At 41.2% G+C, this 23528-nt stretch overlaps 1 protein-coding gene and 1 long non-coding RNA gene across 3 annotated transcripts in view; both read left to right on the plus strand.

Moving 5' to 3' along the window:
* Window positions 1-11076: 11076 nt before the first annotated feature.
* On the plus strand, window positions 11077-13828 carry LOC118560460. 2 transcript variants are annotated; one of them, XR_004929359.1, is made up of 4 exons: window positions 11111-11129; window positions 11573-11695; window positions 13552-13630; window positions 13790-13828. It is a non-coding gene; the product is annotated as an uncharacterized LOC118560460 (long non-coding RNA). The 2 variants fall into 2 exon arrangements; XR_004929360.1 differs by lacking the exon at window positions 11573-11695 and having other exon boundaries at window positions 11077-11129.
* A 339-nt stretch (window positions 13829-14167) lies between these two features.
* LOC118560406 (NLR family CARD domain-containing protein 3-like) overlaps window positions 14168-23528 on the plus strand; it is a gene marked incomplete at its 5' end in the record, with an annotated part of 39019 nt that continues 29658 nt past the window's right edge. Inside the window, 3 exons of the mRNA XM_036131391.1 lie at window positions 14168-15945; window positions 16190-16363; window positions 17959-18064. Of these exons, the coding sequence (XP_035987284.1) occupies window positions 14168-15945; window positions 16190-16363; window positions 17959-18064 (2058 nt within the window). The remainder of the gene's footprint in view (window positions 15946-16189; window positions 16364-17958; window positions 18065-23528) is intronic.

Below are 23528 nucleotides of genomic sequence, written 5' to 3' on the forward strand. Positions count from 1 at the left end.
TTCAGTTTTTTAGATTTTGGGATTTTATTGAGAATTTTTTTCTCAGCACTGTGGGAGTAATCGCAGAGACACTGTTCAGCCTGAGGAATATAAAATGTTTTCGGAAAAAAAAATTAAGTGAGCCCCCATGACGTTGATGTTCCCCTGGCCAAGGCTTACTAATAAATTATCGAGTAGCACTCCCCCTACAGGGCCTTTTTAAAATAGCACTGTCATAAATACTCGCTCCCCTCCATGTGCCCACTACACCCCACAGCTACAACGCACAGTCACTCAGAGCAGAGCGACAGAGAGAAAGAGAGAGATGTGTTTAAGCCAGGGGTGCTAATACTTGTTCATCTTGGAGCTACTTTTAAGATGACCAACTAAAAATTATCTACCTACAGTAAAAATACAAAAAGTATCTATTAGAATTAGAATTCATATTGGTGTGCCTTTCATGAATATATGAACCCACATTGTAAAATACGGCTCTGTGTATTGTTTGTCCTTACTTTTGGTCCATGAGGCAGACACCCTGTCTACTTTTAAGACTCATTTTAAAACTTTCCTTTTTGACAAAGCTTATAGTTAGAGTGGCTCATACCCTGAGCTATCTCTATAGTTGTGCTGTGATAGGCCTAGGCTACTGGAGGACATCAGGGTCTAATTTTCTCACTCTACTGATTTCTACTGTTCTTCAGTCTACTGTTCTCCAGTTTTGCATTGCATTACATTGAAATGACTGTTGTCATTTCAGCTTTTAACTTTTTACTCTCTCTCTTTTTTCTTCATAGTAGGTACACCTGGTCTGACGTTCTGTTAACTGTGACATCATCCAGAGAAGACAGATCTCCCGCTATTACCATCTAATGTAGAACAGATCACTGGATCAATGTGTGCTTCTGTGCTTCTTTGTCTCTCTTATTGGGTCTCTGCTCTGTCTTCTGTAACCCCAGTCGGTCGAGGCAGATGACCGTTCATACTGAGCCCGGTTCTGCCGTAGGTTTTTCCTTCCCGTTTATGGGGAGTTTTTCTTTCCACTGTCGCTTCATGCTTGCTAAGTATGAGGGATTGCTGCAAAGTTATGGACAATGCAGACGTCTCTCCCTGTGGCTCTACGCTTCTCCAGGAGTGAATGCTGCTTGTCGGGACTTTGAAGCAATCAACTGGTTCCCTTAGAAATGTTTGACCAATCTGTATAATCTGATTGATTTTGACTTTGTAAAGTGCCTCGAGATGACATGTTTCATGAATTGGCGCCATATAAATAAAATTTAATTGAATTACTTTGATGACTTGCACTGAATCAGCCAATGCTGTATTGTCCAGACAGAAGCTGCTGATAGCAGATCTAAAGCACACTTCCAGGTGATCATCATGGTAGAGCGGTATTCGGACTTAATTATCTTCATGTGGGAAACGGCTGATTGGCCCAAATAGGTGGGAACAAATAATGCAGTCAGGGAGGAGGCTCATTTCCTCATGTTGGTGTATTTTCCCTCTGTTAGCAAGTTCCAATACCGTCCATGAGCCCTGGATCCCAGCTTAATGTCAGCTTGTAGAGTCTAAATTTCATTCTCAACACAGGATGAATTCAGGTGAAACAGCGTTACAATTTTTAATACAAGGGAATCCACCTCTGCATCCTCCTGAAAAGCAAAGTCTTGAAAGCGTCTGTCAAACTCTGGCAGACAGTTCTCAGTATGCTCTGTGTACCGTTGACTGTCAAGTTGCTCAGGTGTCTTTTGTTGCAAATTGTTATGGAAAAATATAATTACTTGTTATATTAATCAGGCATTTCTATGGAAAACAATAGTTACCTTCTAATCCCGGTGATTGACCCTCTGAGGGTAAAAACATGTGCACCCTGAAAAAATGTTATGCCCCCCTTTAATTTGTTTCTGCAGCCGGGTCTGCATCTATCCGACATGGGGTCTCCAGCTGTCAATGGGCGAGAGGCGGGATTCATCCTGGACAGGTTGCCAGTCTGCCGCAGACAAAGTTATTCAGGTATGCCAAAATAGAGCCTTAGTTTAGGAAAGAACCAGATAATCCAGCCAGTGTTCTAGTTGGATCATCAACATGTTGTGATGAACTGTGTTCAGCAGAACTGAGATCCAGTAGAACCAACAGAGGAGTTCTGGAGCCATTCCAGTCAAGATGAGCATCATTGTAAACGTTTAGCAGTGCAGTCTCTGTGCTGTGGTCTGAAGCCTGACTAGAAATCACTGAAGAGATTCATTTCATCAGAAAGTCATACATTTGTTCATCACAACCATTTTCAATGATCTTTTCCAGAACCAGTGGATTAGTTCTGATCCTGTAGGGACTTATTATCCATAGATCTAGAGTTGGTTTCTCTAACAGAGGTTTGATCTCTGCAGTTTTCAGCCTTTAGAAAACAAACTAACTGGAGGGAAGTATTTACTATCTGTAATATTTCAGGGGCATCAAAGCTAAAAACTGCTTTTAGAAACTCAGAGGGAACAAATCCAGGCAGCAAGTTGTGGATTTTCTCTTCTGCTGTGTTTCTGTCAAGAAGACATAATTCAGTTTGTTAAAGTCATTTAGATGCTGTAATGATTGTGGAGGCTCAGGAGACATCAGCAGGTTCTCAGAGGTGGAGATAGATGGTGCTGTTCTCCATCAGGAGTGATGATTGGTGAGCTGTTGCTCAGCCTGTCAACAATAGCAAACAAAGTTCTGCTATTATTAGTGTTTTTATTGCTGAGATCAGAGAAATAGAACTGCCTCGCTGGTTTTAACTCCACAAACTCGCATCATGATGGTAAGATCTGTTTCACTTCAATCATTTCTCTGACTGATCAACACTCTGTAGACATGAAGTTTTCTGCATCACTGATGAGGAACCTTCAGGACATCTGAGAACAAGAACAAGGCAGAAACATGGAACTTATTCATGATTATGTGTTTATGAATCAGAACACAGATTAAAATAATTCATTTTAACATTATTCCAGTACAGTGACTACATGTGGGGATAATAGCTCATCACATGTGGGTCAGAAAAATGTCCAACAGTGAAGCAAAGAATGTGGTTTAATAGTGAGGAACACATTCAGACTGATGTTCTAGGCTGAGCAGAAGAACGTCAGAGTTTCTCATGGAGATCCTGCAGGGAGCAGCTTGTCTTCTCAGTCTGTTCCTCAGAGTCAGACTGGTCCCTCTTTCTGGAGAAAAGAACCAGAGTTTCTCTGAATTCACTGTTAGCAGACAGTTAAACTGAGTTTTTACATCACCTGCTTTCTAGTTAGCACCAGGTTCTTCAGCAGAACAGCAGAGATGAGTCTGAGAACCAGAAGGCAGTCAGATCTGAACTCCTCCCACTAACCCACCTGTCCTGCCTCCATCACAGCTGAAGCTCCGCCTCCTTCCAGGTAGCAGCTCACCTGTGTCTCAGTGGTTCACATCTTGTTCTTCAGCACTTTGGACCGTCTGAACAAACTGTAAGTTTGCTTTGTTTCCTACCAGAACTTTGTCTTGAGGAACTTTCCTCTTTGTTTCTGCTCTTTGATGTCTGGAGAACATGTTCACTTCTGATTTCAGCACAAAGTTTCATCTCTGCTTTTTGAAGACTAATCTATATGAAAAGGGTTTTAATTTGTCACTAATGATGTTCTCATGGCCTCAGATAATGGACTTGTGTCTATACTTGTCCTGTTAGATCTCAGTGCTGCATTTGATACAGTTGATCACAATATTCTCCTACAAAGACTTGAGCATACTGTAGCGATTAAGGGGAAAGCATTAGGCTGGTTTAAATCTTATCTGTCGGAAAGATTCCAATTTGTTCATGTTAATAATAAATCTTCTTCAGACTCTAGGGCCACTTGTGGAGTACCACAGGGTTCAGTCCTTGGACCAATTCTCTTTACTATATATATGCTTCCGATTGGCAAAATTATCAGACAGCATGGGATTAATTTCCACTGTTATGCTGATGACACTCAGCTATATTTATCCATATCCTTAATCTGGATGACATTAATTTGGCCTCTGGTAATAAAGTAAAAATCTTGGTGGTATTTTTGACCAAGACATGTCATTTAAATTCCATATTAAACAGGTTTCCAGAGTTTGATTTTTTTCATCTCTGGAATATCGCCAAAATTAGAAACCTTCTGTCCAGGGGTGATGCTGACTAACTGGTCCATGCATTTGTTACTTCAAGGCTGGACTATTGTAATCCTTTACTATGAGGAAGTCCACAAAATGCAGTTCAAAGTCTTCAGCTGATCCAAAATGCTGCGGCAACAGTTCTGATGAAAATCAACAAGAGGGATCATATTTTTCCGATTTTAGCTTCCCTTCATTGGCTTCCTGTTAAATCAAGAATAGAATCTGACTGGGGCCCCAAAACAGTAAAGTCCCCCACTGATACAAACAACTGCTTTATTCTTTATCTCAGCTTCCATTCTTTACTCCATCAATGAGATAGGAATCTTTTTTTTACCAATCTGTATAATCTGATTGATATTGAATTTGTAAAGTGCCTTGAGATGACATGTGTCATGAATTGGCGCTATATAAGTAAAATGTAATTGAATTGAATTGAATCTAAGTACTAGAATCGAAAGTAAAGTAATGTCATTGTTTTGTTTTTCAAAAAGAACAGAAATATTTTTAGTTCCTGGTTCTAAACCGTTGTCTGTGGTTCTGCAGCTACTTCTGTTTTTCCAGTCAAATTGGAATCACTGCATGCCTTCAATATCATCCTTTATTTTCTGTTGTCAAAAAATTCTGGATCCAGATTTTACATTTGATTTAGTTTCAGTCTGACTTCCACTGTGATAAAATGAGAACAAATATTTTAATCTTCTTTATTAAACTCCTCCCAGCAGCTGACATCTAACAAGTAACAGCAAACAGGCTTAAATCGAAGGTAACCAGACTTTCGGTTAGTCTTTCTGAAAACATTACAACACCTGAGACTGGAACCAGGGGAAACCTTTGTTTCCTTTGATGTCACCTCTCTTTTCACCTTCATTCCTCCATCAGAGGCAGAGAACCTATCAGTTGGAAGATGATGATTCACTAAAAGACAGAACCAATTAACACCAAACCAGATCTGTGACTTGGTGGACCTCAGTCTCTCAACCAAATATTTCAGGCACAATGACAGCTTTTACCAAAAGAACATGCCTGTGTCCATGGAGGAGGTGGAGAGAATAGGAACTCAGTTCTTACAAGGGAACTCCACCAGCTCATTGGTTCAGACAGCTGAGCGGCATTGTGTCTGCCGTTTAATGCAGTTATTACTACTCAGACTCCTACAATGGAGAAACTAAACAACAGCTACACAAACGCATGGAGCAGCACAGGAGGGTCAGCAGCTCAGGGCCAGATTCAGCAGTCCTCAATAACAAAGAGCAGTTTTTAGACAACAATGATGTCCAGATGTTGGACAGGGAGAACAGATGGTGTGAACGAGGAGTGAAAGAATCCATCTTAGTCAAAAGAGAAAAGCCATCACTAAACAGAAGGGAGGACTGAGCTTCCAGCTTCCCAATGTTTACAGCTCGGTCCTCCAACTCGTTCCAGAGATTACATCAGCAATTTGTCATCATTCAGGTGACCAAGTCCTCCACTCACACCAAGCAATAACATCTAACGAACTAGTCACTGATTTGCATCTGAACGAGAATATGCCTAGGAGGATGGGCCTCCATGTCCTTTAAAACAGCTGTTCACCTCCAGCTGTGCTCCAGCTGCAGAGTGAGACATCAGAACTGATAAAGACTCTTTAGTGTCCAGAGGTTGTTAGAAAGAACTGAGCCCGGTCTAATTCTGGCTGCCACTGATTTAAGCTTTTGCTTTTGGGATAACTCAGACATCTGATAATTTGTACAGCAATGTCTGTTTATAGTTCCTTCTCCAATGTCCTCTGAAAACTACCCATTAGGCAAGGCAAGGCAAATTTATTTGTATAGCACAAATCAGTACAAAGACAATGCAAAGTGCTTTACATGATTAAAATACAGGAAGATAAAACAGAATAGAAGCAAGTAGGAATAAAATGTACAACCAAAATAGAACATTAAAAACAGTTGGACTAAAAAAGTTGAACTAATGATGTTTCAGTAGAACAGTTTAACTAGAACAGTTAAAAGCAATCCTAAACAAATGTGTTTTTAATCTTGATTTAAAGCAACTCAGTTTTTCGGCACTTTTACAGTTTTCTGTTAGTTTGTTCCAGATAAGTGGAGCATAGGAACTAAATGCTGCTTCTCCTTGTTTAGTTCTGGTTCTAGGTATGCAGAGTAGGCTGGAGCCAGAAGACCTGAGTGCTCTAGAGGGTTGATACACTGATAACAAGTCTGTGATGTATTTAGGTGCTAAACCATTCAGGGATTTATAGACTAACAGACGGATTTTAAAGTCTGTTCTCTGAGATACAAGGAGCCAGTGTAAGGACTTTAGAACTGGGGTTATGTGCTCTACTTTCTTAGTCTTAGTGAGGATGCGGGCAGCAGCGTTCTGGATCAGCTGCAGCTGTCTGATCCACTTTTTAGGCAGACCTGTGAAAACACCGTTGCAGTAATCAATTTGACTAAAAATAAACGCATGGATTAGTTTTTCCAGATCCTTTTGAGACATTAGTCCTTTAATCCTGGAAATGTTCTTCAGGTGATAGAAAGCCGACCTTGTAACTGTCTTTAGATGCTTTTGGAGGTTCAGGTCTGAGTCCATCACTACACCCAGGTTTCGGGTCTGATTAGTGGTTTTTAGCTGAAGCGACTGAAGCTGTGTGCTAACTTTTGATCTCTCCTCTATTGGTCCAAATATTATTACTTCTGTTTTGTTTTTATTCAAATGAAGAAAATTTTGGCACATCCACGCATTGATTTCTTCTAGGCATTTACTCAGTGCTTGAACTGGTCCATAGTCACCTGGTGACATGGTGATGTAGAGCTGTGTGTCGTCTGCATAGTTATGGTAGCTGATGTTGTTGTTTTTTTATTTTCTGGGCTAGAGGGAGCATGTAGATATTGAAAAGGAGGGGACCCAGGATGGACCCTTGGGGAACCCCACATGTGATTTTTGTCATCTCTAAAGTAAAGTTACTTACTGATACAAAAAAAATTCCCTGTCCTTTAAGTAGGATTTAAACCAGTGGAGAGCTGTACCAGAAAGGCCGACCCAGTTCTCCAGGCGTTCTAACAGAATGGAGTGATCGACAGTATCAAATGCTGCACTGAGGTCCAATAGAACCAGCACAGTGGTTCTTCCACAGTCTGTATTTATATGGATGTCATTAAACACCTTGATAAGGGCGGTCTCTGTACTGTGGTGAGCGCGGAAACCTGACTGGAAAACATCAAAGCGGCTGGTCGTTGTTAAGAAGGTGTTTAATTGTTGAAATACAGCTTTTTCAATAATCTTACTGATAAAGGGGAGGTTTGAGATGGGCCTGTAGTTTTGGAGTAGAAGTTTGTCTAAATTGTTCTTTTTCAGCAGTGGTTTGAAAATTGCTGTTTTTAGGGACTGGGGGAAAACACCTGACAAAAGGGACGTGTTTATTATCTGAGTCAACTCAGGCGCTATAACAGGCAAAACCTTTTTAAAGAAAGCTGTGGGTAGAACATCAAGGCAGTAGAAGGAGGAACTTAGCTGCTGAATGGTCTGCTCTAAGCCTTGGTTGGTTTATCTGGCTGAATTGGGAAATTTTGTCAGGGTAAGTTCCAGCTGAATACAGCTTTGGTTCTGGTGTTGATATGGAAGTACAAAGTGGTCCTCTAATTTTTAGGATTTTCTCAGTAAAGAAGTTAGCAAAATTATTGCAGGCCCTGGTGGAGTGGAGTTTGGAAATCACGGACACAGGAGAATTTGTTAACCTGTCGACTGTGGCAAATAAGACATGAGCATTATTATTGTTTTTCTTGATTATCTCAGAGAAGAAAGATTCTCTTGCATTTTTCAGTTGTAAGTTATATCTGTAAAGTCTCTCTTTATAGATGTCATAGTAACCCTGGAGTCTGGTCTTTCTCCACCTGCGTTCAGCTTTTCGACTCTCCCTTTTTTCACGTCTAACTGCCGGAGCACTTCTCTAAGGAGATTTTTTCTTCCCAGAAACAACTTTCACTTTAACTGAAGCAATGCAGTTAATGATGTCTGAGACTTTAGAATGAAATGTATCTGCTAGCTTATCTACTGAGTTGCAGCCCAAGGTTGAAGTAGCAAATTAGGCTTGAATTAAAGTTTCCATGACATTGTTCTTAAAGGTGCGTTTTCTTACGATGTCCCTTTGGCTAAATGAGTCACTGGAAATTACGCTCGGATAAGGCAACATCAGTTCCATTGACCTTTAGAAATCTTTAGACCTTTAGTGATGATCAGGTCTAAAATATGTCCCTGTTTGTGCATTGGCTGTTTAACATGTTGAGTTAAACCAAAGTTTCTAAGTGTGTCACACAGTTGTTAACGTGAAAGTTGAAGTCTCCCACAATAACTAAACATGTATTTGTCAACGCATATCACAGACAGGAGGTCAATAAAATAATTAAAACAGTTTGATGTGGACTTAGGAGGCCTGTGAACATTGAGAAACATAGTTCGTACCGGGCTCTTTACATTGAGAGCCAAATGTTCAAAAGAGTCGAATTTTCCCAAAAACACCTTTTTACACTTTATTGAATCATTAAACAATGTTGCTACTCCTCCACCTTTCCTTTGCTGTCTGCTCTCACAAATAAAATTGCAGTTGGGAGGAGTTGACTCCAACTGACTGGCTGCTTCATTAGATTCATGTAACCATGTTTTTGTTAAAAACATTACATCAAGATTATTGTCAATAATGAAGTCATTAATTAAAAGGGATTTTCCTGACAGAGATCTAATTTTTAATAAAGCCAGTTTATATGACTTAGTGGTTGATGATGTCTCTGTGGCAGGTTGCATTTTACAGTTTATGACTTTTAAGTATTTGTTCCTGTTTATCCTTATGTTTTTTGTTTTTCTGCCACGTATCATCACAGATATTCCATAATCTCCGGCAAAAGGCCCAAGCTGATGCTGGAAACTGTCATGTCTGATAAACGTGCTGCCAGGGCCCGGTCTGTATCACAGAGAAGTTAACTGGAGGTCCTGAGCACCAGAATGTTCCATGATATGTAGAGGATGAGGATCTGGGCCTCTGCGGCCTTTGGAAAATGCTGGTTTAGTCATGGCTATGTGGAGAGGATGTCAACTGTAGGCCAATCTTAAATACGTTGTTCATTTTGTAAGAAAATTCCAGAAAAGGAACTTCTGGGCTTTGTACAGAAGAATGGGAGGTGGGTGCAGTCTGGAACGGTGTTCGTGACGATGGAGGTTTTTGGTCCTTTCTTTGTCCTGCTGAGATCTGGGATGAATCCTCCTGTAGCTCTGACGTAGCCTCTTTCTGTGTCATCTTTCTGGCTATCTTTATCTTGGCTTGTTCAGGCTGTACTGGGCTTATCATTTGTTTCGGCACTGGTTGAGCTTTGTTTTCGGACAAAGCTGATGGTGCGTGGTTTACAGAATAGAAGATGTTTGAAATCAGCCGTTTTGGTCCTGACCTATTTAGAGAGAAACCATCTCTGTTGAACAGATGTCTACTCCCCCAAAAGATGTTAAAGTTGTCTATGAAGGTTACAGTTGTTTGTTTGACTGCTTTTTCCAGCTATTTGTTTAGCATCAGAACGCTGGAAGAAATCTCATCTCCACACTTAATGGGCACGTGGTGGCCGCTGAGAAACACCTTAACATTAAAGCCATCAACAAAAATAATCCTCTTTCAATACTTCTGATTTTCTCTGGAGGGCATCGCCCAAGACTTAGCTTGTATGATGAGTTTTTCCAAGGTCGGGCGATTTTCATGATCCTTGGAAGGATGTCTGATATATCAGACACCAGGCCGCAGTCCAAAGGGTTATAAATCAGCACCTCTGTGTTTTTCTTGTTACAGAAATGTTTAATCCCACTTACAGATCGGTTGCATAATATCAGGGTCCTTGGCCCTGTAGCATGTCTTTTCTCTGGTAGCTTAGAGTGAAGATTATCGACATACCTCTGAATGTTGTCATGATTCTCCTGGGTCACATTTTGGAGCAGAGCAAATCTGTTTCGTAATGGAATTCCAAAATTTCCAGCAGGCTTACTCCTATCATTTGTTGTGGGAACAGCCCGTTGTTGTTTGGCTTGTCCTGGGACAGTTCTCTGTAGTATCGGCCAGTTTCCTTTGTCTAGGTGCGGGGTTCGTTGATCCTTTGGTCTTGCACCCAGAGTGGTCCAGGGATTCTCATTTTCCTCAGGGAACTGTTTGTTCAATGAGTTGCTAAACTGGTGGTCACCGTTCAGAGTCACAGGTAGGGTTGTTTCATTTCCATACGCGCCGTTTACATCATAATTCAGTTCGAGTCGGCAGATCTTCTGTTCTATTACAGCTATCTTCTGTAGAAGCGTGTCAAAGTCCACTGTGGTGAAGGTATTCATCTTTCCAAAATCAAAAATAAATAAAAGGAAAATAAATGAAATAACTAAATCCAACTTTCTGTGGTTTTGGCTAAGAAATAAAAAGGAGATAAAAAGTAGAAGGCAGGAAAATGCAAGCAAGCAGGGAGCAGAGAAAAAAGCGTCCAAACAAGCAGAGAGGCGGGGTAAAATCATTAATAATGAATCTGATGTTTTGAGCTCTGGTGATCCTCTGCTGCATAAACCATCAGCTGAAATGATTTCATGTGTTGAACTGAGTCAATGTGATGGACTGAAGCTTCCAGTCAGAGTAAATCAGTGTCAGTGGATGTAATGTTGGTCCATGGCTCCATCTAGTGGACTGATAGTAGAAGTACAGCAGCTGATGGCAGCTTCCTCTGCCTCTCACTGCTGTCTGACTGCATTCAACTGACACTGATATGAAGCAGAGAAGAAGAGCCAATCAGAGGAGGAGCAGCTGATCTTTTTCCAGCACTAATGATGTAAAGGATGATCAGAGTTGATGTGCAGATGAATGATTTGTGTTTCCTCTGCAGGTGAAGGTAGAAAGTGTGTGTGAGCTGATGTGGATGTGAATTCAGCAGCATGGATCAGTGTGAGGACAGAGAGGAGGGAGTCCCTCCCTCTAAAACCACTCTGTGTGGGGAAGCTGAGAGCCAGAGCCACGCTCAGAGGTGAGATCAGCATCTCTAAGTGTCCAGAGCCCTTTTCACACAGCGTTCTCACTATATCAGGCCAGAAGAGACCAAGTGGTCCTGAAGCTGCTGCTCTTCCTCTTTGCTGCTTCATCCAGACTGAACAGAGCAGCTCAGCATGGTACCAGTGGGTTCTGACAAACAGCAAGTCAGTGTTGCAGAACCAGCTGAGTGACACCAGCCTGTTGCTTAGAGCTCTGGGTTCCAGCAGGACACATCTGGAAAAACTCACCAACTTCCAGAACATTTCCTGGATCTTGATGACCAACATGTGTTCAACGTTATTCATCCTAGAAAGAAGGACAGCTGATCAGACATTTTTGGAAGAATCTTTATATTTATTTTCTGTCTGAATACGACCCAGACCAACAGAACCGGCAGGTCCATCTTTGGAGGTATTAAATCAAGTATTCTTCTTACAGAGAGATTGTTAAGACACTGACACGTGAACATCAACCAGAACCCAGCTGTGTGTCCTTTAAGAGCGACAGGTCAATGTCTCCTCCTCCTGACTTTAAATCTCCTGGACCTCCATCTTCAGAGAGGTGAGCTGTATCTTACTGCTGTAACTGTAGAAACTGAGTCAGTCTGACATTTTTTAATTCCAACATGTGTTTAAAGTGAGCTCAGCTATTTTTTCCCATGTTTCTATGTTCATATGTGAAGCGGTGTGTGTTGGATGTTCTCCAGAACCACAGCAGTGAAAGTGGAAAGAATGGATGTTGTTGGAGGCGTCCTGGATGCTGCTACATCATGTTTAACAGCTCTGATCTGTTTGCTTTTGGGCCTCATTGATTAGTCGCCATCATTAAACACTTTTCTCTGCTTAAAGTCAAAGATTTAGTTTGGACTGAAGCTCACTCTGATTGGTTCTGTTCCATGTTAATGAGCTAACTGGACTGTTTAGTCCCTCTCCCATATTCATAGTGATTGAATCAAATCCAACATGGAACCAACTGGACTTTCTTTCTTTGTTCCTGAACCGTTTTGTCATCGTATCTGAAAGCCTTCCTCAGTTTTAGTGACTGAAGAGTTTCAGTTCTTCTCAGCTGGAGCTGGAACAATCACTGGGATCAGAACCAGAGACTTGGTGTTGTTCCCTCACAGGAGTTTAGAGCTGCAGCTGTTCTTCAGCTCTTAAATATCTCAATGGATTTATTACATTTCAGTTGAGCTTCAGACAAGTTAGCAGAACTGCAGCAACTCATTAAAATGGGTCCAGAAATGCTCTGGTCTAAATGCTTCTCTAGATTTTTCTTCAACAGCTTTATTGTTACTTTGGGAAACTAATAAAATCCTGATTTCACTGCAAGGAATCATGTTGTGATACTTTAGCCAATCACCAGCCCTAGTATGGACAGGTCTCCTCAGTCGGGCTCTGAGGTTCTGGAAATGACCCGTTACATTTCTTTAAGAGCCAAGAACAGAAACCCAGTTCCTCCCAGTGAGCTCTCAGATGTTCCAGTTCTATTTGCAGACAGAGGTTTGATCCGTTATCTCCAGAAATCAGCTGCCCTGTTCTGATGAAAACACCTTCATGTCTTCATGTCTGGAGTGTTGATGCTGATCAGGAGGTTCTGCTGCTTCCTGGCTCCATGTCAGACTAACAGTGGATCACATTTCCACGACCCGCTGGGAAATAGCTGGTAGAGCCAGTCTGACCCATCAAGACTTGGTTCCTGTGTGCGTTGTGAGAGCAGTTCAGCAGGGAAGGAAAGCTTCATCATGTGGTTGGTGGAACCAAGCTGAGCTGAAGTGGACCATCAGAGGTTCTGCTGGTTCTTAGTGGATCAGCAGGAACATTAAACATCTCTAACCACCTGGATCCTCTGGTTCTCTGCTCACATCCAGATGTCCTTCATGGACCTTTACCTTCTGATTGTCTCTGTGTGGACAGATATAATGTGAGCTCACTGGCTTCCAGGGACCTACAGGATCCATTTTATAATACTCACCATCACATCCAGGACAGAACCTTACATGGACACACAGCCACATATCTCAGACCTCCTCCAGGTCCACACCACCTCAGATCTAGTCATCAGAACCTGCTGGATGTCCCACACACTGTCCTGATAACCTGTGTGGACAGAACCTTCACCTCCACTGTCTCCAAGCTCTGGGTCACTGTCCCCACCAGCATCAGATCTGCTGACAGTGTGGACAGTTTGAAATCCCAGTTCAAGACCCACTTTTTAAAATGTCTACTGGGTGGTTCTCGTGGTTCTGGTCTTCATCCTTTTATCTCATCTTCCTCTTTTTAACTTATTTGTATCGTGTTCATTTGATGCTCAGTTTTTCTGTTTTAAGGACTTTTACTATGAAGCTCTTGGTGACTTCATCTGTGAAAACTGCTGGATGAATATTTCCTTCCTTCCTAATTGTTCTGGTTCCTCCACAGAGTGGACCAGCAGAACTCAGAGGTTCCCAGAGGTCCGTCTGCCCAGCAGCATCTAACCCAGCTGGACTCCATATTTATGGTTTGTACATGTACAACAACTACTTTTCCATCGGTTCTGTTCAGTTGTCTCCATGCTGGACTTTGAGGACCAGTGGACCGTCAGTCTGTCCAACATGGTTCTGATGTTTGGATCCATGATCTCAGTCTGATGTGTCCTTCATATATTATTCTGTTCCAGCTGCTGGAGGACAACATTGTCACTTTTGTGAAGAAGGAGCTGAAGAAGATCCAGAAGGTTCTGAGTCCAGATGACCCAGACTGCTCAGAGAGTCAGAGAGAGGATGAGGAGGTGTTGGAAGGTGAGGATGAAGAGCAGAGGAGGAGCAGCAGAGAGGCACTGATGAAGATCACGCTGAACTTCCTGAGGAGGATGAAGCAGGAGGAGCTGGCTGACCGTCTGCAGAGCAGTAAGAGGATTTCTACAAAGATTTAACCTGATGGATAAATCACACATTTACTGATGTCTGAAGGGATGGAATCACATTTATTCACATCATCTTCAGAAGATCATTTAGTTTCCTTCCTGATTTCAACTTTTTCTGTTAATTTAGAACATCTTGCTGCCGTTCAACATAAACTTAAATCTGGTCTGAAGGAGAAGTTCCAGTGTGTGTTTGAGGGCATCGCTAAAGCAGGAAGTCCAACCCTTCTGAACCAGATCTACACAGAGCTCTACATCACAGAGGGAGGGACTGGAGAGGTCAATGAGGAACATGAGGTCAGACAGATTGAAACAGCATCCAGGAAACCACACAGACCAGAAACAACCATCAGACAAGAAGACATCTTTAAAGTCCCACCTGGAAGAGATCAACCAATCAGAACAGTGATGACAAAGGGAGTGGCTGGCATTGGGAAAACAGTCTTAACCCAGAAGTTCACTCTGGACTGGGCTGAAGACAAAGCCCACCAGAACATCCACTTCATATTTCCATTCACCTTCAGAGAGCTGAATGTGCTGAAAGATAAAAAGTTCAGCTTGGTGGACCTTGTTCATCACTTCTTTACTGAAACCAAAGAAATCTGCAGCTTTGAACACTTCCAGGTTCTGTTCATCTTTGATGGTCTGGATGAGAGTCGACTTCCTCTGGACTTCCAGAACCAGGAGATCCTGACTGATGCTACAGAGTCCACCTCAGTGGATGTTCTGCTGACAAACCTCATCAGGGGGAAACTGCTTCCCTCTGCTCGCCTCTGGATAACCACACGACCTGCAGCAGCCAATCAGATCCCTCCTGAGTGTGTTGGCATGGTGACAGAGGTCAGAGGGTTCACTGACCCACAGAAGGAGGAGTACTTCAGGAAGAGATTCAGAGATGAGGAGCAGGCCAGGAGGATCATCTCCCACATGAAGACATCAAGAAGCCTCCACATCATGTGCCACATCCCAGTCTTCTGCTGGATCACTGCTACGGTTCTGGAGGACGTGTTGGAGACCAGAGAGGGAGGAGAGCTGCCCAGCACCCTGACTGAGATGTACATCCACTTCCTGGTGGTTCAGACCAAAGTGAAGAAGGTCAAGTATGATGGAGGAGCTGAAACAGATCCACACTGGAGTCCAGAGAGCAGGAAGATGATTGAGTCTCTGGGAAAACTGGCTTTTGATCAGCTGCAGAAAGGAAACCTGATCTTCTATGAATCAGACCTGACAGAGTGTGGCATCAATATCAGAGCAGCCTCAGTGTACTCAGGAGTGTTCACACAGATCTTCAGAGAGGAGAGAGGGCTGTACCAGGTGTTCTGCTTTGTCCATCTGAGTGTTCAGGAGTTTCTGGCTGCTCTTCATGTTCATCAGACCTTCATCAACTCTGGTGTCAACCTGATGGAAGAAACACAAACACCTATGTGGTCTTTATTTTATAAGAAACCTAAACTAAAGTATATTCACCAAAGAGCTGTTGATCAGGCCTTAAAGAGTCCAAATGGACACCTGGACTTGTTCCTCCGGTTCCTCCTGGGACTTTCAATGCAGACCAATCAGAGACTCCTACAAGGTCTGCTGACACAGACAGGAAGTAGCTCACAGACCAATCAGAAAACAGTTCAGTACATCAAGGAGCAGATCAGTGAGAATGTGTCTGCAGAGAAAAGCATCAATCTGTTCCACTGTCTGAATGAACTGAATGATCGTTCTCTAGTGGAGGAGATCCAACAGTCTCTGAGTTCAGGAAGTCTCTCCACAGATAAACTGTCTCCTGCTCAGTGGTCAGCTCTGGGTTTCATCTTAGTGTCATCAGCAGAAGATCTGGAAGTGTTTGACCTGAATAAATACTCTGCTTCAGAGGAGGTTCTCCTGAGGCTGCTGCCAGTGGTTAAAGCCTCCAACAAAGCTCTGTAAGGACACACATTGTTGCTGCTTTTATTTCTAATAGTGAGAAATATGGTAATGAGATAAACAGTGATTCAGGTTGCTTCAGTTTATTTATAATGAATCTTTTCACAACAAAATGCAACATGACGATGTGTAAAATCAGACAGATCCATCAATGTTTCCAAGGAGAACATTGGTGACTGTAAACAAATCAACAATATTTCTGATGGATTCTTTAATAGCAGATTTTTCTCCCTGTCTCTTCAGACTGAGTGGCTGTAACCTCTCAGAGAGAAGCTGTGAAGCTCTGTCCTCAGTTCTCAGCTCCCAGTCCTCCAGTCTCAGAGAACTGGACCTGAGGAACAACAACCTGCAGGATTCAGGAGTGAAGCTTCTCTCTGCTGGACTGGAGAGTCCAAACTGCAGACTGGAAACTCTCAGGTTCTCCATCCCGTTGAAACTAGATTTCTATCCATTATCTGCTAAAACATGAAGGAAATCTTATTTCAGTGATAGATTTGTCAAGTTTAGTCTGGCCTTTATTCCCTATGAATACAAACCAGGCCTAGGTTCACCGTATAGGAGTGATTCTAAAAGGTTTTCTTTTGTGAAAGAAAAACTGTATATTTCAGTTACAATAAAACCAAATTTATGAATGAAGTTTCTTCAGAGAACCCAAGAAAATAAAGCCTTTTGTGGAGAACTTTTTTCAGTGAATCCTTGTTCACTGCAGATCTCATTAAAAACATGGAATGTAGTTAAATTAGCTTAACTAAATTAGCAAAAATTCAGCATGTTTTCAATCCATTCACCATGCAAATCCTGAGTAAACAAACATTATTTGATGAAATAATATTTTGTTTAAGTTAAAGAACCAAAGTTCATCTTAAAGAATGTGAATTGAGATTAAATTAGCTTAACTAAATCAGAACAACATTTGACATGTGTTTTAACCCATCCACAATGCAAAGCCCTAGTTAATCAGAACATTATTTTGAGTAAATAACATTATAAAGACTGATTTGCTCAGTAAAATAATTTAAACCTTATGAACAGCCGATCTTATTTATGCGATTCTACCTCTGGGCACTAGGAGTCGCTGTAGTGATCAGTCACTAAATCGGTTAAAGTCTAAAGTTACCAAAATTGCCTTTAAACTGACATTAATATTTAATATCAATGCGGAATAAGGTTCATAGCTCTATCGGCCAACATGGGAGCGAAACAACAAGCTTTATGCTTTAAAACAGCCTCCTTTGAATGTCCGGAACCGGATGTTAACAGAAGCTATTAGCATTTTTGCTTGCGGACATTCGGGACTAACAAATAAAAGCTTAGTTTTTTTTATTTTAGTCATAATGGGTGGACCGGATAACGTAAACATTCATGTCCCATCAATGTATGAAACCCTTGTGAAGATAACCTTTGTTATAACCATAAAACACTCAAATGATGTTAGCAATATCATGAAATGGAAGGCTAGCGTGAGCTACCTCCATTAGCTCTTTGTTCAAAGACCCAAGTACAAAACGATTTATAAAACATTTACAAATGAACCATTTAACTTCTCCCTCTGGTTTCCCTGCCCAAACCTGTCAGCACCTCATGTGAGTGCTATCCATTTTGGCCATCCAAGGAAGGTGCACTGAAAAGCAGGGAATATCATTGCTCTGCTCAACAGCGGGCAAGCCTGCGGCTATGCTAGCCCGTGGCTTGTCAGGCTAGCAGCATATGTTCAAGGTCGGAGGCCTGGTCTCTGCCACGTTCTCTGACCTGGATACAGTCCGGTTTAAGCAGGTTCTCCTCAGTATTCGAAAGTGGACCCTTTGTCAGCTTTCCAGCTCCATCTGGAACTCGCTTCTCTGTAAAGGCTGACAAAAATAAACAAAGCTGTTTTTGGCATGGCAGGATTTCTTACTCCTGGTCCTGACGCTGAGGTTAAGACAGGAGACTTAACTCTGATTTTCCCGGACATGTCCCCCGGGCGACGAGAGATTTCTCCCTGGTGCTGGTTCCTGTTCTTTTGGCCCTGTGAGCCTTCATGGTTCAGGGGAAGGAGAGCAGGTGGCTGGCTACCCCCCACCCCCCCTCCTCGGGAGCCCAGGAGAGAAGTGGTGGTCATCTGAGGGTCTGGTCAGGAGTGTGAGAAAGCTGCAGAGAAGGGTGATCAGACAAGCTCTGACCTTTTATCTGTGAGAGGTTTGTTCACAGGAGCATCCTGCTGTGAGAGGAGGTTCTTTGTGCCTGTTAGGGTCTCATGTTTGAAGCAGGGGTGGAATTCCTTTTGTTACCTCCTCCATACTACTGTTCAGAATTCAATCTGGCATTAATTATTGATAATGGCATTAATATGGCACAACGGCATTTTAAAAAAAAGAAAACAAATATACGAAAAATCATAACACAGAAAAAGCAAGTTTGGATAAGTGGGATTTGTAGTTCTGTAATGAGGTTTGGGGCGGCAGCAGCGAAGTTTCGGTCCCCTAAAGCCATTCATCTGATGATTACTCAGAATCCATTTTAAAATTAAATACTTTATATTAAATGGATTCCAACAGCTATAATTGTCTAATATTGCCACACTTTTTAACTATATAATATTAACAATCCAGAGAGATGGCATCCAGCACTTTGGATGGTGCAGCTCTTTTCTCTAGGAATCTGGTCGGATTTATTAGTTCTCCTAAATGCTGAAAACCCAGGGTCCAGACCAGGAAGCAGAGCTGTAGTTTAACACACCTCTCTACGCACTCATTACTGTATTGAGACGGTGTCTTTCCCACGGCCAAAACTGGGTAGATCAAAAACTGATCCAAAAGAGAACAAATAATAAAAATCTAATAAAAATCAATCCGGCTCACTCAAAAAATTAAACAATTAAATGTGGTCTATTAAATATAAGGTTTCTTCCCCAAAGACATTGTTAGTTAATGAATTGATTTCTGATAGTCAGATTTATTTATTTTGTCTTACAGAAACCTGGCTACAAGAGGACTACGTTTGTATAAATGACTCAATTCCATCCCTTTATTCAAATTTCCACATTCCCAGATCTACGGGAAGAAGGGGAGGAGTAGCAACAATCTTTGAATCTGATTTGTTAATTAATCTCAGGCATATTAATAAATACAGTTCTTTAGAACATTTCACCCTGAGTTTCCCTCTTCCAAACTGCAAGGCAATAAAACCTCTTCTTTGTTGTTTTGTATCGTCCACCAGACCCTTACTCTCAGTTTGTGGATCAGTTGTCAGATTTCTTATCTGATTTAGTGTTAAACACTGACAAGCTTATTAAAGTGGGGGATTTCAACATTCATGTTGACCTTAGTGTAGCCTTTAAAATGACCCTTGATTCAATTGGTTTTGCTCAAAATGTGCATAAACCGACACACTCTTGGCTTCATCCTTTAGACCTTGTGCTGACATATGGCATTGATTGTGAACAATTAACAGTATTTCCCCACAACCCTGTCCTATCTGACCATTTTTCAATAACCTTTGAGTTTAATCTAGTTCTCCACCCTCAAAAGAGGGTTCCATTATAGTATATCTTTATCGGATAATGCTGTATCAAACTTTAAAGAATGTGCCCCTTTTAATATCATTAGTACTGCAGAAATGCCCTGCAGATAGCAGTATGTTGTTATTCCCATTCACAAATAGAAGCCTTTGTTAACCGTGTGACTTCATCATTACGTTCTTCATTAGACAATGGCTGTGTCTCATTCCGAATACTTCCGTCAGTGCACTGCTGATGTGAACTGACCATTTACTGCCGTAGTGCCCACTTTCGACCGTTAGTAGTGTTCCAAAAGGAACACTTATGTTAAAACGCTTACCGGAAATGACGGGATGACGTGCCGAACGCAACACACATGAACTCAAATTTTTCAGCCCGCCAAAAATATATGCCGGCGTTTGTTTACAAACAACAATCGTTTACATTCACAGCATGTGGAAAATACATCGCCTCGGACGTCAACGCAGGATCCTCCAAATATTGGCTGAACATGAGGTATGTTCGTGTATTTTGTAAGTGATGCATTAGACGAGAGTACTATGCCTCATATTACCACCATTACTTACATTTATATGATTGCGGTGTTGCAGCTCCGGCTGTCTCGGCTGAATTGTCCGCCATTATTTTCAAAATGGGAATATCTTCCCGACGTCCCTAGTACCTCCCTTTCCGCTTTGTAGTGAAGATGGCGTCCGTTTAGTGCGAATAGGGTTCATCGTTACACACTGCATTTTGTGACCGTTTTTAGGGGGTCAATCCGTGTACCTTCAGTGCACTGACTTTTTGTGTTAGCTACACTATGTACTTAAAACTAAGTGTTCGAAGTGTAGAAGTAGGCGGAATGAGACAGAGCCAATGTAGCTCCCTTGAAAAATAGGGTGAATATTCACAGGAAGCTGGCTCCCTGGTTTAATTTAAAGCTGTGTTCTTTGAAGCAAAATGTTAGGAACTTTGAGAGACAATGGCATTCTACACATCAAGAGGAATCCTACCTAATCTGGAAAGACAGTCTACTGGGGTATATAAAAAAAACTTTGCAGAGTTAGAGAAGCATAATTTTCATCATTAATTAGGGAGAATAAAAATAATCCTAGATTTCTATTCAGTACAGCTCATCATTGCATCTCCAACTAGCATTACAAATGATGTCCAACTCTCAGTTTCTAAATGCATTCTCGCACAAATGCCCTTTGCACAATCAATTCTGTGCATACGAATGGTTTTAAAAATACTTACCTGTACACTGTGACTTTCTCCTGCATTGTTTACAATTCAATTGTTTACTTTTAAATCACTGCTGCACCTTATACTGTAATTTAAATTCACTGTAATTTACAAGCTGTATTCTTGCACAAATTGCCCTCTGCACAATCAATTCTGCACATACAAATGGTTTTTAAAAATACTCACCTGTACACTGTGACTTCTCCTGCATTGTTTACATTTCAATTGTTTACTTCAAATCACTGCTGCACCTTATACTGTAATTTAATTTTACTGCAATTCAAAAGCTGTATGCAACGAAATTTCGTTCTGTACGCACTCTGTGCATACAAAATGACAAATAAAGTTGTCTAAGTCTAAGGCAAACTTACTCAGAGTCACAGCTCCGTTGATCCATCCATTCCCTTAGCTCTTAGCAGTAATGACTTCATGGGATTCTCCATACATAAAATTGATTCCACTAAAAATAAAATAATTGGCATCCTCCCGATCATGATTACATAATCCTCTGTAAGTGAGGCAGCGTTGGAGGAATCTTTAGAACCTGCGCATTGTTTGAAATATTTAGAAGCAGTAGAGCTTTCTGAGCTAAACCTTCTACCTGTATGTTAGACCAAAACCCAACCAAGTTGTTTAAGGAGGTATTATCTTTGATCAGTGGCCCTATTTTAGACACAATTAATCTATCCCTAGTAAATGGATATGTACCACAGGCTTTTAAAGTAGCTGTTATTAAACCTTTACTTAAGAAACCTTCTCTTGATCAAGATGAGTTAATTACAGACCTATTTTTAATCTTCTTTTCCTATCTAAAATTCTTAAAAATGTAGTTGCTAATTAACTAGGTGAACATTTACAAAGTAATGACCTACTTGAGGAGTTTCAGTCAGGCTTCAGAGCTCATCATAGCACTGAAACAGCTCTGGTGAAGGTTACTAATGATATTCTCATGACCTCAGATAGTAGACTTGTGTCTATACTTGTTCTGTTAGATCTCAGTGCTGCATTTGATACAGCTGATCACAATATTATCCTACAAAGACTTGAGCATACTGTAGGGATCAAGGGGAAAACATTGAGCTGGCTTAAATCTTATCTATCGGACGGATTCCTGTTTGTTCATGTTAATAATAAATCTTCTTCAAACTCTAGGGTCTAGGGTCCGATTGGAAAAAATTATCAGATGGCATGGGATTAATTTCCACTGTTACGCTGATTACACTCAGCTATATTTATCCAAAAATCCTGATAAATCCAATCAATTACTTTGACTACTGTCATGTGTTGATGACTTTAAAAGCTGGATGACTTTAAGTTTCCTGCATTTAAATTCTGACAAGACAGAAGTTGTACTCTTTTGACCAGAGTCCTCAAAAAATAAACTTCTTAATCACTTAATCTGGATGGCATTAACTTGGCCTCTGGTAATAAAGTAAAAAATCTTGGTGTTATTTTTGACCAAGCCATGTCATTTAAATCCCATATTAAACAGGTTTCCATAGTTTATTTTATTCAACTTTGGAACATTGCCAAAATAAGAATTATTATGTCCAAGGGTGATGCTGAAAACCATTCCATGCATTTGTTACTTCAAGGCTGGACTATTGTAATTCTTTACTTTCAGGAAGTCCACAAAATGCAGTTCAAAGCCTTCAGCTGATCCAAAATGCTGCAGCAAGAGTTGTGATGAAAATCAACAAGAGGGATCATATTTTTCCTATTATAACTTCCCTTCATTGGCTTCCTGTTAAATCAAGAATAGAATTTAAAATCTTCTTCTAACATATAAAGCCCTTAATAATCAAGCTCCATCATATATCAGAGCTCTGATTACCCCGTATGTTCCTAACAGAGCACTTCGCTCTCAGACTGCAGGTCTGCTGGTGGTTCCTAGAGTCTCTAAAAGTAGAATGGGAGGCAGATCCTTTAGCTATCAGGCTCCTCTCCTGTGGAACCAACTCCCAGTTTTGGTCCGTGAGGCAGACACCCTGTCTACTTTTAAGACTAATCTTAAAACTCTCCTTTTTGACAAAGGTTATAGTTAGAGTGGCTTATGTTACCCTAAGCTAACTCTATATTATGCTGCCATCGGCTTAGGCTACTAGAGGACATCAGGGTCTATTTTTCCCACTCTACAGAGCTCTACTGTTCTGCAGTCTTCTGTTCTCCAGTTTTGCATGACTGTTGTCATTTCAGCTTTTAATGTTTTGTTCCCTAGTTTTTCTTCATAGAAGGTACATTTGGTCTGGTGTTCTGTTAGCTGTGACATCATCCAGAGAAGACAGATCACCTGCTATTACCATCTAATGTAGAACAGATTACTGGATCAATGTTTGCTTCTGTGCTTGTTTGTCTGTCTTGTTGTGTCTCTGCTTTGTCTTCTCTAACCCCCAGTCAGCTGAGGCAGTGATCGTTCATACTGAGCCCGGTTCTGCTGGAGGTTCTGCCTTCCTGTTAATGGGGAGTTTTTCTTTCCACTGTCACTTCATGCTTCCTCGGTATGAGGGATTACTGCAAAGCCATGGACAATTTAGATGACTCTTCCTGTGGCTCTACTCTTCTTCAAGAGTGAATTCTGCTTGTCGAGACGTTGATGCAATCAACTGAGTTCCCTTATATAGGAAATTTTTTGAATTTGAATTTGACTTTAAGTCCCTTAAAGATTACATGATTCATGAATTGGCGCTATATAAACAAAATTTAATTTAATTGAACAACAATAAAAAGGTTGTTATCCCAACTCGTACCTGTAGTCAAAACAAAGGATGAAACAAAAATGTTCACTGCCTCCAGACACAGCTCCTTCTTTCACTGAAAAGACAACACATGTTCATTTAAACTATCCATCAACCTCATCATCAA

The sequence above is a fragment of the Fundulus heteroclitus genome, unplaced genomic scaffold, assembly GCF_011125445.2.
Source record: "Fundulus heteroclitus isolate FHET01 unplaced genomic scaffold, MU-UCD_Fhet_4.1 scaffold_43, whole genome shotgun sequence".
NCBI classification, from domain to species: domain Eukaryota; kingdom Metazoa; phylum Chordata; class Actinopteri; order Cyprinodontiformes; family Fundulidae; genus Fundulus; species Fundulus heteroclitus.